The sequence below is a fragment of the Oncorhynchus mykiss genome, chromosome 12 (assembly GCF_057628025.1).
Source record: "Oncorhynchus mykiss isolate SJ-2025 chromosome 12, ASM5762802v1, whole genome shotgun sequence".
In the NCBI taxonomy this organism is placed as follows: Eukaryota; Metazoa; Chordata; class Actinopteri; order Salmoniformes; family Salmonidae; genus Oncorhynchus; species Oncorhynchus mykiss.
Genome location: NC_143033.1, coordinates 3,883,461 through 3,898,828, shown reverse-complemented (window position 1 = coordinate 3,898,828; position 15,368 = coordinate 3,883,461). Strand labels below are relative to the sequence as shown.

General features: G+C 42.6%; 1 protein-coding gene across 2 annotated transcripts in view; it reads left to right on the top strand.

Annotated features, from left to right (window-relative positions):
• LOC110536767 (sorting nexin-30) overlaps positions 1-15,368 on the top strand; it is a 78,991-nt gene that overhangs the window by 37,226 nt on the left and 26,397 nt on the right. For both annotated transcript variants that reach the window (XM_090191554.1, XM_090191553.1), the window contains exons 4-6: positions 52-210; positions 5,981-6,170; positions 7,750-7,949. In XM_090191554.1, the coding sequence (XP_090047680.1) occupies positions 52-210; positions 5,981-6,170; positions 7,750-7,949 (549 nt within the window). The remainder of the gene's footprint in view (positions 1-51; positions 211-5,980; positions 6,171-7,749; positions 7,950-15,368) is intronic.

Below are 15,368 nucleotides of genomic sequence, written 5' to 3'. Positions count from 1 at the left end.
TCTCTCTCTCTCTCTCTGCCCCCTATCTCTCTCTCTCTCTGCCCCCTCCAGCCCCTCCCTGAGAAGTTTGTGATGAAGGGGGTGGTGGACCGGTTCTCTGAGGAGTTTGTTGAGACGAGAAGGAAGGCTCTGGATAAGTTCCTGAAGAGAGTGGCTGACCATCCTGTCCTGTCGTTCAACGAACACTTCAATGCCTTCCTCTCTGCTAAAGTATGTTATAGGCTTGGGCAGTATACCGTATATACTCTATACCAGGGTATTTGGAAATAGCAACGGGATAATTTTTCAATCATGTTAATTGTGCCATTTTTTGTGATATATATATATATATATATATTTTTATTTTTTTAATTTTTTATATTCATTTGAATATTTGTAGTTACTTTTTAAGTAAATACCTGCAGTCAGAGGTCTAAAATGCATCTAATATATATTATATATATATATATACCAATTAGGTTAATTTGGGTGCACTGTGACTATGGAAAACATCTCTCAGATAATAATAAGGCTTGGTTGTACCATTGTTTCTGAATGAGAAACAAGCGAGTGCAGATTCGTTAGCGTCACGGTTACACCATGACGACAGCGATGCTGCTTTTAAACAAACCATGTTGAAACATCTGACCCAGATTACCAGCACAGCATTGTATCTCCCTATAGCAGATTACCAGCACAGCATTGTATCTCCCTATAGCAGATTACCAGCACAGCATTTTATCTCCCTATAGCAGATTACCAACACAGCATTTTATCTTCCTATAGCAGATTACCAGCACAGCATTTTATCTCCCTATAGCAGATTACCAGCACAGCATTTTATCTCCCTATAGCAGATTACCAGCACAGCATTTTATCTCCCTATAGCAGATTACCAACACAGCATTTTATCTTCCTATAGCAGATTACCAGCACAGCATTTTATCTCCCTATAGCAGATTACCAGCACAGCATTTTATCTTCCTATAGCAGATTACCAGCACAGCATTTTATCTCCCTATAGCAGATTACCAGCACAGCATTGTATCTCCCTATAGCAGATTACCAGCACAGCATTGTATCTCCCTATAGCAGATTACCAGCACAGCATTGTATCTCCCTATAGCAGATTACCAGCACAGCATTGTATCTCCCTATAGCAGATTACCAGCACAGCATTGTATCTCCCTATAGCAGATTACCAGCACAGCATTTTATCTCCCTATAGCAGATTACCAGCACAGCATTGTATCTCCCTATAGCAGATTACCAGCACAGCATTGTATCTCCCTATAGCAGATTACCAGCACAGCATTTTATCTCCCTATAGCAGATTACCAGCACAGCATTGTATCTCCCTATAGCAGATTACCAGCACAGCATTTTATCTCCCTATAGCAGATTACCAACACAGCATTTTATCTCCCTATAGCAGATTACCAGCACAGCATTGTATCTCCCTATAGCAGATTACCAGCACAGCATTTTATCTCCCTATAGCAGATTACCAGCACAGCATTTTATCTCCCTATAGCAGATTACCAGCACAGCATTTTATCTCCCTATAGCAGATTACCAGCACAGCATTTTATCTCCCTATAGCAGATTACCAGCACAGCATTTTATCTCCCTATAGCAGATTACCAGCACAGCATTTTATCTCCCTATAGCAGATTACCAGCACAGCATTGTATCTCCCTATAGCAGATTACCAGCACAGCATTTTATCTCCCTATAGCAGATTACCAGCACAGCATTTTATCTCCCTATAGCAGATTACCAGCACAGCATTTTATCTCCCTATAGCAGATTACCAGCACAGCATTTTATCTCCCTATAGCAGATTACCAACACAGCATTGTATCTCCCTATAGCAGATTACCAGCACAGCATTTTATCTCCCTATAGCAGATTGCCAACACAGCATTGTATCTCCCTATAGCAGATTACCAGCACAGCATTGTATCTCCCTATAGCAGATTACCAGCACAGCATTGTATCTCCCTATAGCAGATTACCAGCACAGCATTGTATCTCCCTATAGCAGATTACCAACACAGCATTTTATCTCCCTATAGCAGATTACCAGCACAGCATTGTATCTCCCTATAGCAGATTACCAGCACAGCATTGTATCTCCCTATAGCAGATTACCAGCACAGCATTGTATCTCCCTATGGCAGATTACCAGCACAGCATTGTATCTCCCTATAGCAGATTACCAGCACAGCATTTTATCTCCCTATAGCAGATTGCCAGCACAGCATTGTATCTCCCTATAGCAGATTACCAGCACAGCATTGTATCTCCCTATAGCAGATTACCAGCACAGCATTGTATCTCCCTATAGCAGATTACCAGCACAGCATTGTATCTCCCTATGGCAGATTACCAGCACAGCATTGTATCTCCCTATAGCAGATTACCAGCACAGCATTTTATCTCCCTATAGCAGATTACCAGCACAGCATTGTATCTCCCTATGGCAGATTACCAGCACAGCATTTTATCTCCCTATAGCAGATTGCCAGCACAGCATTTCACATTCATAAACAATGTCGTGGGCCGTTCTGAACCTACTCAAGCGTCAAAGTTGTTAACCATTTGTTGACACTTTGTTCAGCCCTGTTACCCCATTGACTAGCTAGTTAATAACCTGGTAATTTGACCAATAGAGGAAGAGGGATAGTTTCTTCAGGAAATCAATGATCACAGCAATGAATGAATGACTGATCTCTTGCATGTTGTCATCACAAACCTGACGTTTTTAAAGAGACCGTGTACAAATATCAAGTCCATATCCCAATCTCTCTGTCCATGGCTTAAGAAAAGGGCATATTTCGTTAGCTACCTACTGCAGGACATCAATACAAGCAGAGCAGAAAATAAAATGATGTTTAGGATTTGATTGGTGTGAAGCCAAATCCAACCTGGCCTCCCATGGGGGCCATTTTGCTGGATTTGATTGGTGTGAAGCCAAATCCAACCTATCCTCCCTTGGGGGTGTTTTGCTAGATTTGATTGGTGTGAAGCCAAATCCAACCTATCCTCCCTTGGGGGGCATTTTGCTGTATTTGATTGGTGTGTAGCCAAATCCAACCTAGCCTCCCTTGGGGGGCATTTTGCTGTATTTGATTGGGGTGAAGCCAAATCCAACCTGGCCACCCTTAGGGATGTTTTGCTGCACCAGGACAACCCATTATTTTATTTTTACAAATGTATCAAGTAAGGCCAAATGCTTTCTGGCATCAATCAATCAAATGAGACAGAGGGGTGCTGTTTCACTGTCCATACAGCATCAGATACATGGTCTACACATATTGAGACAGAGATGCTGTTTCACTGTCCAGACAGCATCAGATACATGGTCTACACATACTGAGACAGAGAGGTGCTGTTTCACTGTCCAGACAGCATCAGAAACATGGTCTACACATACTGAGACAGCATCAGATACACGGTCTACACATACTGAGACATTCTTCTCTTCTACCATGAAACTCTTCCCATGTCCGTAAAATACAAGAGATGTGTTTTCTGCCAATATACCAGATAAAATAATGATTAATAAACAACTCTTAAGCGGGCCACATTATGTTTCTGCTGTTAGACCTACTGGTAGCTGGCGATCTGCCCGTTGAAGACCCCAGATCTAGCTGGTTAGCTTAGCTGGCGATCTGCCTGTTGAAGACCCCAGATCTAGCTGGTTAGCTTAGCTGGCGATCTGCTTGTTGAAGACCCCAGATCTAGCTGGTTAGCTTCTTGCTGAATCAAACTCCTCTTGGTAACACCAGATAATCTCCTCCTGGATCAAGAGCCTTGCTATCTAATATTAGTATTTTTGCGTGCAGCATTTTCGAGTTACTTATTGTAATTTTATGAGCCGGAATGTCAGAGACGGCATAAAATCCCTCTTCTGACACCAGTGTAACAGCAGGGCAGGGAAACGAAACCCGGGTCGCTGGTGTGAAAGATCACATGTAGCTCAGTTGGTAGAGCATGGTGCTTGCAACACCAGGGTTGTGGGTTCGATTCCAACTGGGGACCAGTATGAAAATGTGTGCACTCACTACTATGTCGCTTTGGATAAAAGTCACTGCTAAATGGCATATTCTTCTAATCTGAACAAAAATTATAAACGCTGAGCTGAAATAAAAGATCCCAGAAATGTTCCATACCCACAAAAAGCTTATTTCCTCCAAAATGTGTGAAGACATTTGTTAATCCGTACACAGGTGCACCTTGTACTGGGGACAATAAAATGATCACTTTAAAATGTTTTGTCACACAACACAATGCCACAGACTTTCTCAAGTTTTGAGGGAGCGTGCAATTGGCATGCTGATTGCAGGAATGTCCACCAGAGTTGTTGCCAGAGAATTTTATGTTTTCGAGAATTTGGGCTGTACGTCCAACCGGCCTCAAAACCGCAGAACGCGTGTAACCACGCCAGCCCAGGACCTCCACATCCGGCTACTTCACCTACGGGATCGTCTGAGACCAGCCACCCGGACAGCTGAGGAAACTGTGGGTTTGCTCAACCGAAGAATTTCTACACAAACTGTTAGAAACCGTCTCAGGGAAGCTCATCTGCTCGTCATTCTCACCAGGGTCTTGACCTGACTGCAGTTTGGCATCGTGACCGACTTCAGTGGGCAAATACTCCCCTTTGAGGGCCAGTGGAACACTGGATAAGTGTGCTCTTCACGGATTCATCCCGTTTTCAACTGTACCGGGGAGATGGTAGACCGTGTATAGGGCGACGTGTGGGTTCGAGAGGTTTGCTGATGTCAACGTTGTGAACAGATTATGGTATGGGAAAGCATAAGCAACAACAAACACAATTGCATTTTATTGATGGCAATTTGAAAGCACAGAGATACCGCGACGAGATCCCGAGGTCCGTTGTCGTGCCATTCATCCTCCTCCATCACCTCACGTTTCAGCATGATAATGCATTTCACAAGGATCTGTACACAATTCCTGTAAGCTGAAAATGTCCCAGTTCTTCCATGACCTGCATACTCAACAGACGTGTCACCCATTAAGCATGTTTGGGATGCTCTGGATCTACGTGTACGACAGCGTGTTCCAGTACCCGCCAATATCCAGAAACGGATCAACGCTGAATGAGGGAAACTGGTTGTCACCAGATACTGACTGGTTTTCTGATCCCACGGCCCTTTTGTTTTTAAAGGTATCTGTGACCGACAGATGCATAGCTGCATTCCCAGTCATCTGAAATCTATAGATTAGGGCATCAATTGACTGATTTCCTTATATGAAATGTAACTCAGTAAAATCTTTGAAATTGTTGCATGTTGCGTTTATATTTTTTTTCTATGTTCTATTCTGAAATGTTTGCGATGCACTCATTAGCATTTAGCTAGCATTCGCTATGGGATTTTACGTGTACTTGTTAGCATTGCTAACCTTTTAGGATTACAGAGGCTCAGCGGGGTATATTACTGGTATTACCGGTATTACTGAATATCCCGGTTATGGCACAAGATCGGTATGAAGGTATGACAATCTGGATACGCGTAGTATGTTAGATAGGAGAGAAATTACTGCAAATACTGTAGGCATTACAGTACTGTATGCATTTCTGACTCGTACCTCCCACTGTGAATTAATAAAGCTTGAAGGAATCTCCAATCAAAGTCTCTGAGACATCTGTTGGTGTAATGTTGTAACAGTGGTAAACAAGGCTCTAACCGTTGTGTGTGATTGTATGTTGTGTTTAACCTGCGTGTTGTGGTTTCTCCTCAGGACCTGAATAAGAGACAAGGCTCTAACCGCTGTGGTTTCTCCTCAGGACCTGAATAAGAGACAAGGCTCTAACCGCTGTGGTTTCTCCTCTGGACCTAATAAGAGACAAGGCTCTAACCGTTGTGGTTTCTCCCCAGGACCTGAATAAGAGACAAGACTCTAACCGTTGTGGTTTCTCCTCAGGACCTGAATAAGAGACAAGGCTCTAACCGTTGTGGTTTCTCCTCAGGACCTGAATAAGAGACAAGGCCTAGCCCTGCTCTCTAAGATGGGGGAGTCGGTGAAGTACGTGACAGGAGGGTACAAGCTGAGGGGCCGACCCGTGGAGTTTTCTGCTATGGGAGACTACCTGGATATGTTCACACAGAAGCTGGGTACTATCGACAGGATAGCACAGAGAATCATCAAAGAACAGTCAGGTAGGTAACGGTGGTTATTGCTGGGTCACTCTTTTCTGTTCTGTGTTGCCAAATCCAATTGTATTGGTCACATACTCATGGTTAGCAGATGTTAATCCGACAGTAGCGAAATGCTTGTGCTTCTAGTTCCGACCGTGCAGTAATATCTAACAAGTAATCTAACAATTTCGCAACAACTTCCTTATACACACGAGTGTAAAGGAATGAATAAGAATATGTACATATAAATATATGGATGAGCGATGGCCAAACGGCATGAGCATGATGCAGTAGATGGTATAGAGTACAGTATATACATATGAGATGAGTAATGTAGGGTATGTAAACATTATATAAAGTGGCATTGTTTAAAGTGGCTAGTGATACATGTATTACATCCAATTATTAATTATTAAAGTGGCTAGAGATGAGTCAGTATGTTGGCAGCAGCCACTCAATGTTAGTGGTGGCTGTTTAACAGTCTGATGGCCTTGAGATAGAAGCTGTTTTTTCAGTCTCTCGGCCCCTGCTTTGATGCACCTGTACTGACCTCGCCTTCTGGATGATAGCGGGGTGAACAGGCAGTGGCTCGGGTGGTTGTTGTCCTTGATGATCTTTTTAGCCTTCCTCGGACATCGGGTGTTGTAGGTGTCCTGGAGGGCAGGTAGTTTGCCCCCGGTGATGCGTTGTGCAGACCTCACTACCCTCTGGAGAGCCTTACGGTTGTGGGCGGAGCAGTTGCCGTACCAGGCGGTGATACAGCCCGACAGGATGCTATCGATTGTCCATCTGTAAAAGTTTGTGAGGGTTTTAGGTGATGAGACAAATTTCTTCAGCCTCCTGAGGTTGAAGAGGCACTGTTTCGCCTTCTTCACCACGCTGTCTGTGTGCGTGGACCAATTCAGTTTGTCCGTGATGTGTACATCGAGGAACTTAAAACTTACTACCCTCTCCACTACTGTCCCGTCGATGTGGATAGGGGGCTGCTCCCTCTACTGTTTCCTGAAGTCCACGATCATCTCCTTTGTTTTGTTGACGTTGAGTGTGAGATTATTTTCCTGACACCACACTCCGAGGGCCTTCACCTCCTCCCTGTAGGCAGACTCTCTGCCTGACTCTGTGTCAGTGACTCCCGTGTGTGTGTGTGTGTGTGTGTGCGTGTGTGTGTGTGCGCGCGCGCTACGTGTTTAAGAAGACGTCTGCACAAGAATATTAAACAAACATTTGACCAACTGGGGACATTGTTTTAGTCCCCACAGGGTCAAATGCTATTTCTAGGGGGGTTTAGGGTTAAGGTTAGAATTAGTGTCAGGGTTAGAATTACGATAAGGGTTAGGAGCCAGGGTTAGGAGCCAGGGTTAGGAGCCAGGGTTAGGAGCCAGGGTTAGGGGCCAGGGTTAGGGGCCAGGGTGAGGTTTTTGCGTTAGGGTAAGAGTACAGGTTAGGGAAAATAGGATTTGGAATAGGACTGAATTGTGTGTACTCACAAGGTTAGCTGTACAAGACGTGTGTGTTTACGGTCCTGTCTAACCTGGGCGGTGACTGTCCCCTTCTCTATCCTGTCTCTGACTACTGTGTCCCTGCTCCACTGTGTATTCAGAGTACCAGGTAGAGCTGCGTGAGTACGGTCCTGTCTACACTACCTGGGCTTTGTCGGAGGCGGAGCTACAGGGGCCTCTGGAGGGCGTGGCCAGCTGCATGGCTAACTGCTCCAGCGCCCTGGATGAACTCACCCAGGACATGAGCGAAGACTTCCTGCCCGTGCTCCGAGAATACGTCCTCTATATCGAGTCCATGAAGGTACAGTAGAATACGTCCTCTATATTGAGTCCATGAAGGTACGGTAGAATACGTCCTCTATATCGAGTCCATGAAGGTACAGTAGAATACGTCCTCTATATTGAGTCCATGAAGGTACGGTAGAATACGTCCTCTATATCGAGTCCATGAAGGTACAGTAGAATACGTCCTCTATATTGAGTCCATGAAGGTACGGTAGAATACGTCCTCTATATCGAGTCCATGAAGGTACAGTAGAATACGTCCTCTATATTGAGTCCATGAAGGTACAGTAGAATACGTCCTCTATATTGAGTCCATGAAGGTACGGTAGAATACGTCCTCTATATTGATTCCATGAAGGTACAGTAGAATACGTCCTCTATATTGATTCCATGAAGGTACAGTAGAATACGTCCTCTATATTGAGTCCATGAAGGTACAGTAGAATACGTCCTCTATATCGAGTCCATGAAGGTACAGTAGAATACGTCCTCTATATTGATTCCATGAAGGTACAGTAGAATACGTCCTCTATATTGATTCCATGAAGGTACAGTAGAATACGTCCTCTATATTGATTCCATGAAGGTACAGTAGAATACGTCCTCTATATTGAGTCCATGAAGGTACAGTAGAATACGTCCTCTATATTGAGTCCATGAAGGTACAGTAGAATACGTCCTCTATATTGATTCCATGAAGGTACAGTAGAATACGTCCTCTATATCGAGTCCATGAAGGTACAGTAGAATACGTCCTCTATATCGAGTCCATGAAGGTACAGTAGAATACGTCCTCTATATTGAGTCCATGAAGGTACAGTAGAATACGTCCTCTATATTGAGTCCATGAAGGTACGGTAGAATACGTCCTCTATATCGAGTCCATGAAGGTACGGTAGAATACGTCCTCTATATTGAGTCCATGAAGGTACAGTAGAATACGTCCTCTATATTGAGTCCATGAAGGTACAGTAGAATACGTCCTCTATATTGATTCCATGAAGGTACAGTAGAATACGTCCTCTATATCGAGTCCATGAAGGTACAGTAGAATACGTCCTCTATATCGAGTCCATGAAGGTACAGTAGAATACGTCCTCTATATTGATTCCATGAAGGTACAGTAGAATACGTCCTCTATATCGAGTCCATGAAGGTACAGTAGAATACGTCCTCTATATTGATTCCATGAAGGTACAGTAGAATACGTCCTCTATATCGAGTCCATGAAGGTACAGTAGAATACGTCCTCTATATCGAGTCCATGAAGGTACAGTAGAATACGTCCTCTATATCGAGTCCATGAAGGTACAGTAGAATACGTCCTCTATATCGAGTCCATGAAGGTACGGTAGAATACGTCCTCTATATTGATTCCATGAAGGTACAGTAGAATACGTCCTCTATATCGAGTCCATGAAGGTACAGTAGAATACGTCCTCTATATTGATTCCATGAAGGTACAGTAGAATACGTCCTCTATATTGATTCCATGAAGGTACAGTAGAATACGTCCTCTATATCGAGTCCATGAAGGTACAGTAGAATACGTCCTCTATATCGAGTCCATGAAGGTACAGTAGAATACGTCCTCTATATTGAGTCCATGAAGGTACAGTAGAATACGTCCTCTATATTGATTCCATGAAGGTACAGTAGAATACGTCCTCTATATTGATTCCATGAAGGTACAGTAGAATACGTCCTCTATATTGAGTCCATGAAGGTACAGTAGAATACGTCCTCTATATTGAGTCCATGAAGGTACGGTAGAATACGTCCTCTATATCGAGTCCATGAAGGTACGGTAGAATACGTCCTCTATATTGAGTCCATGAAGGTACAGTAGAATACGTCCTCTATATCGAGTCCATGAAGGTACAGTAGAATACGTCCTCTATATTGATTCCATGAAGGTACGGTAGAATACGTCCTCTATATCGAGTCCATGAAGGTACGGTAGAATACGTCCTCTATATTGATTCCATGAAGGTACGGTAGAATACGTCCTCTATATTGATTCCATGAAGGTACGGTAGAATACGTCCTCTATATTGATTCCATGAAGGTACGGTAGAATACGTCCTCTATATCGAGTCCATGAAGGTACAGTAGAATACGTCCTCTATATCGAGTCCATGAAGGTACGGTAGAATACGTCCTCTATATTGATTCCATGAAGGTACAGTAGAATACGTCCTCTATATTGAGTCCATGAAGGTACAGTAGAATACGTCCTCTATATCGAGTCCATGAAGGTACGGTAGAATACGTCCTCTATATTGATTCCATGAAGGTACAGTAGAATACGTCCTCTATATCGAGTCCATGAAGGTACGGTAGAATACGTCCTCTATATCGAGTCCATGAAGGTACGGTAGAATACGTCCTCTATATCGAGTCCATGAAGGTACAGTAGAATACGTCCTCTATATCGAGTCCATGAAGGTACAGTAGAATACGTCCTCTATATTGATTCCATGAAGGTACGGTAGAATACGTCCTCTATATCGAGTCCATGAAGGTACAGTAGAATACGTCCTCTATATCGAGTCCATGAAGGTACAGTAGAATACGTCCTCTATATCGAGTCCATGAAGGTACGGTAGAATACGTCCTCTATATCGAGTCCATGAAGGTACAGTAGAATACGTCCTCTATATTGATTCCATGAAGGTACAGTAGAATACGTCCTCTATATTGAGTCCATGAAGGTACGGTAGAATACGTCCTCTATATTGATTCCATGAAGGTACAGTAGAATACGTCCTCTATATTGATTCCATGAAGGTACAGTAGAATACGTCCTCTATATTGATTCCATGAAGGTACAGTAGAATACGTCCTCTATATTGATTCCATGAAGGTACGGTAGAATACGTCCTCTATATCGAGTCCATGAAGGTACAGTAGAATACGTCCTCTATATTGAGTCCATGAAGGTACAGTAGAATACGTCCTCTATATTGATTCCATGAAGGTACGGTAGAATAAGTCCTCTATATTGATTCCATGAAGGTACAGTAGAATACGTCCTCTATATTGAGTCCATGAAGGTACGGTAGAATACGTCCTCTATATCGAGTCCATGAAGGTACAGTAGAATACGTCCTCTATATTGATTCCATGAAGGTACAGTAGAATACGTCCTCTATATTGATTCCATGAAGGTACAGTAGAATACGTCCTCTATATCGAGTCCATGAAGGTACAGTAGAATACGTCCTCTATATTGATTCCATGAAGGTACAGTAGAATACGTCCTCTATATTGAGTCCATGAAGGTACAGTAGAATACGTCCTCTATATTGATTCCATGAAGGTACAGTAGAATACGTCCTCTATATCGAGTCCATGAAGGTACGGTAGAATACGTCCTCTATATTGATTCCATGAAGGTACAGTAGAATACGTCCTCTATATCGAGTCCATGAAGGTACAGTAGAATACGTCCTCTATATTGATTCCATGAAGGTACAGTAGAATACGTCCTCTATATTGATTCCATGAAGGTACAGTAGAATACGTCCTCTATATCGAGTCCATGAAGGTACAGTAGAATACGTCCTCTATATCGAGTCCATGAAGGTACAGTAGAATACGTCCTCTATATCGAGTCCATGAAGGTACGGTAGAATACGTCCTCTATATTGATTCCATGAAGGTACGGTAGAATACGTCCTCTATATTGAGTCCATGAAGGTACAGTAGAATACGTCCTCTATATTGATTCCATGAAGGTACAGTAGAATACGTCCTCTATATTGAGTCCATGAAGGTACAGTAGAATACGTCCTCTATATTGATTCCATGAAGGTACAGTAGAATACGTCCTCTATATTGAGTCCATGAAGGTACGGTAGAATACGTCCTCTATATCGAGTCCATGAAGGTACAGTAGAATACGTCCTCTATATTGATTCCATGAAGGTACGGTAGAATACGTCCTCTATATCGAGTCCATGAAGGTACAGTAGAATACGTCCTCTATATTGAGTCCATGAAGGTACGGTAGAATACGTCCTCTATATCGAGTCCATGAAGGTACGGTAGAATACGTCCTCTATATTGATTCCATGAAGGTACGGTAGAATACGTCCTCTATATCGAGTCCATGAAGGTACAGTAGAATACGTCCTCTATATTGAGTCCATGAAGGTACAGTAGAATACGTCCTCTATATCGAGTCCATGAAGGTACAGTAGAATACGTCCTCTATATCGAGTCCATGAAGGTACGGTAGAATACGTCCTCTATATCGAGTCCATGAAGGTACAGTAGAATACGTCCTCTATATCGAGTCCATGAAGGTACGGTAGAATACGTCCTCTATATTGATTCCATGAAGGTACAGTAGAATACGTCCTCTATATTGATTCCATGAAGGTACAGTAGAATACGTCCTCTATATTGATTCCATGAAGGTACGGTAGAATACGTCCTCTATATCGAGTCCATGAAGGTACAGTAGAATACGTCCTCTATATTGAGTCCATGAAGGTACAGTAGAATACGTCCTCTATATTGATTCCATGAAGGTACGGTAGAATACGTCCTCTATATTGATTCCATGAAGGTACGGTAGAATACGTCCTCTATATCGAGTCCATGAAGGTACGGTAGAATACGTCCTCTATATCGAGTCCATGAAGGTACGGTAGAATACGTCCTCTATATTGAGTCCATGAAGGTACAGTAGAATACGTCCTCTATATTGATTCCATGAAGGTACGGTAGAATACGTCCTCTATATTGATTCCATGAAGGTACAGTAGAATACGTCCTCTATATTGATTCCATGAAGGTACAGTAGAATACGTCCTCTATATCGAGTCCATGAAGGTACAGTAGAATACGTCCTCTATATCGAGTCCATGAAGGTACAGTAGAATACGTCCTCTATATTGAGTCCATGAAGGTACAGTAGAATACGTCCTCTATATCGAGTCCATGAAGGTACAGTAGAATACGTCCTCTATATCGAGTCCATGAAGGTACAGTAGAATACGTCCTCTATATTGATTCCATGAAGGTACAGTAGAATACGTCCTCTATATTGAGTCCATGAAGGTACGGTAGAATACGTCCTCTATATTGAGTCCATGAAGGTACAGTAGAATACGTCCTCTATATCGAGTCCATGAAGGTACAGTAGAATACGTCCTCTATATCGAGTCCATGAAGGTACAGTAGAATACGTCCTCTATATCGAGTCCATGAAGGTACGGTAGAATACGTCCTCTATATCGAGTCCATGAAGGTACGGTAGAATACGTCCTCTATATCGAGTCCATGAAGGTACAGTAGAATACGTCCTCTATATTGAGTCCATGAAGGTACGGTAGAATACGTCCTCTATATTGAGTCCATGAAGGTACAGTAGAATACGTCCTCTATATCGAGTCCATGAAGGTACAGTAGAATACGTCCTCTATATTGAGTCCATGAAGGTACGGTAGAATACGTCCTCTATATTGAGTCCATGAAGGTACAGTAGAATACGTCCTCTATATTGATTCCATGAAGGTACGGTAGAATACGTCCTCTATATCGAGTCCATGAAGGTACAGTAGAATACGTCCTCTATATTGATTCCATGAAGGTACAGTAGAATACGTCCTCTATATTGAGTCCATGAAGGTACAGTAGAATACGTCCTCTATATCGAGTCCATGAAGGTACGGTAGAATACGTCCTCTATATTGATTCCATGAAGGTACGGTAGAATACGTCCTCTATATTGATTCCATGAAGGTACAGTAGAATACGTCCTCTATATTGATTCCATGAAGGTACGGTAGAATACGTCCTCTATATCGAGTCCATGAAGGTACGGTAGAATACGTCCTCTATATTGATTCCATGAAGGTACGGTAGAATACGTCCTCTATATTGATTCCATGAAGGTACGGTAGAATACGTCCTCTATATTGATTCCATGAAGGTACGGTAGAATACGTCCTCTATATCGAGTCCATGAAGGTACAGTAGAATACGTCCTCTATATCGAGTCCATGAAGGTACAGTAGAATACGTCCTCTATATTGAGTCCATGAAGGTACAGTAGAATACGTCCTCTATATTGAGTCCATGAAGGTACAGTAGAATACGTCCTCTATATTGATTCCATGAAGGTACAGTAGAATACGTCCTCTATATCGAGTCCATGAAGGTACAGTAGAATACGTCCTCTATATCGAGTCCATGAAGGTACGGTAGAATACGTCCTCTATATCGAGTCCATGAAGGTACAGTAGAATACGTCCTCTATATCGAGTCCATGAAGGTACGGTAGAATACGTCCTCTATATCGAGTCCATGAAGGTACAGTAGAATACGTCCTCTATATCGAGTCCATGAAGGTACAGTAGAATACGTCCTCTATATCGAGTCCATGAAGGTACAGTAGAATACGTCCTCTATATCGAGTCCATGAAGGTACAGTAGAATACGTCCTCTATATCGAGTCCATGAAGGTACAGTAGAATACGTCCTCTATATTGATTCCATGAAGGTACAGTAGAATACGTCCTCTATATCGAGTCCATGAAGGTACGGTAGAATACGTCCTCTATATCGAGTCCATGAAGGTACGGTAGAATACGTCCTCTATATCGAGTCCATGAAGGTACAGTAGAATACGTCCTCTATATCGAGTCCATGAAGGTACAGTAGAATACGTCCTCTATATCGAGTCCATGAAGGTACAGTAGAATACGTCCTCTATATCGAGTCCATGAAGGTACAGTAGAATACGTCCTCTATATCGAGTCCATGAAGGTACGGTAGAATACGTCCTCTATATCGAGTCCATGAAGGTACAGTAGAATACGTCCTCTATATTGATTCCATGAAGGTACGGTAGAATAAGTCCTCTATATTGATTCCATGAAGGTACAGTAGAATACGTCCTCTATATTGAGTCCATGAAGGTACGGTAGAATACGTCCTCTATATCGAGTCCATGAAGGTACAGTAGAATACGTCCTCTATATTGATTCCATGAAGGTACAGTAGAATACGTCCTCTATATTGAGTCCATGAAGGTACAGTAGAATACGTCCTCTATATTGAGTCCATGAAGGTACGGTAGAATACGTCCTCTATATTGAGTCCATGAAGGTACGGTAGAATACGTCCTCTATATCGAGTCCATGAAGGTACAGTAGAATACGTCCTCTATATTGAGTCCATGAAGGTACAGTAGAATACGTCCTCTATATCGATTCCATGAAGGTACAGTAGAATACGTCCTCTATATCGAGTCCATGAAGGTACAGTAGAATACGTCCTCTATATCGAGTCCATGAAGGTACAGTAGAATACGTCCTCTATATTGATTCCATGAAGGTACAGTAGAATACGTCCTCTATATTGATTCCATGAAGGTACGGTAGAATACGTCCTCTATATCGAGTCCATGAAGGTACAGTAG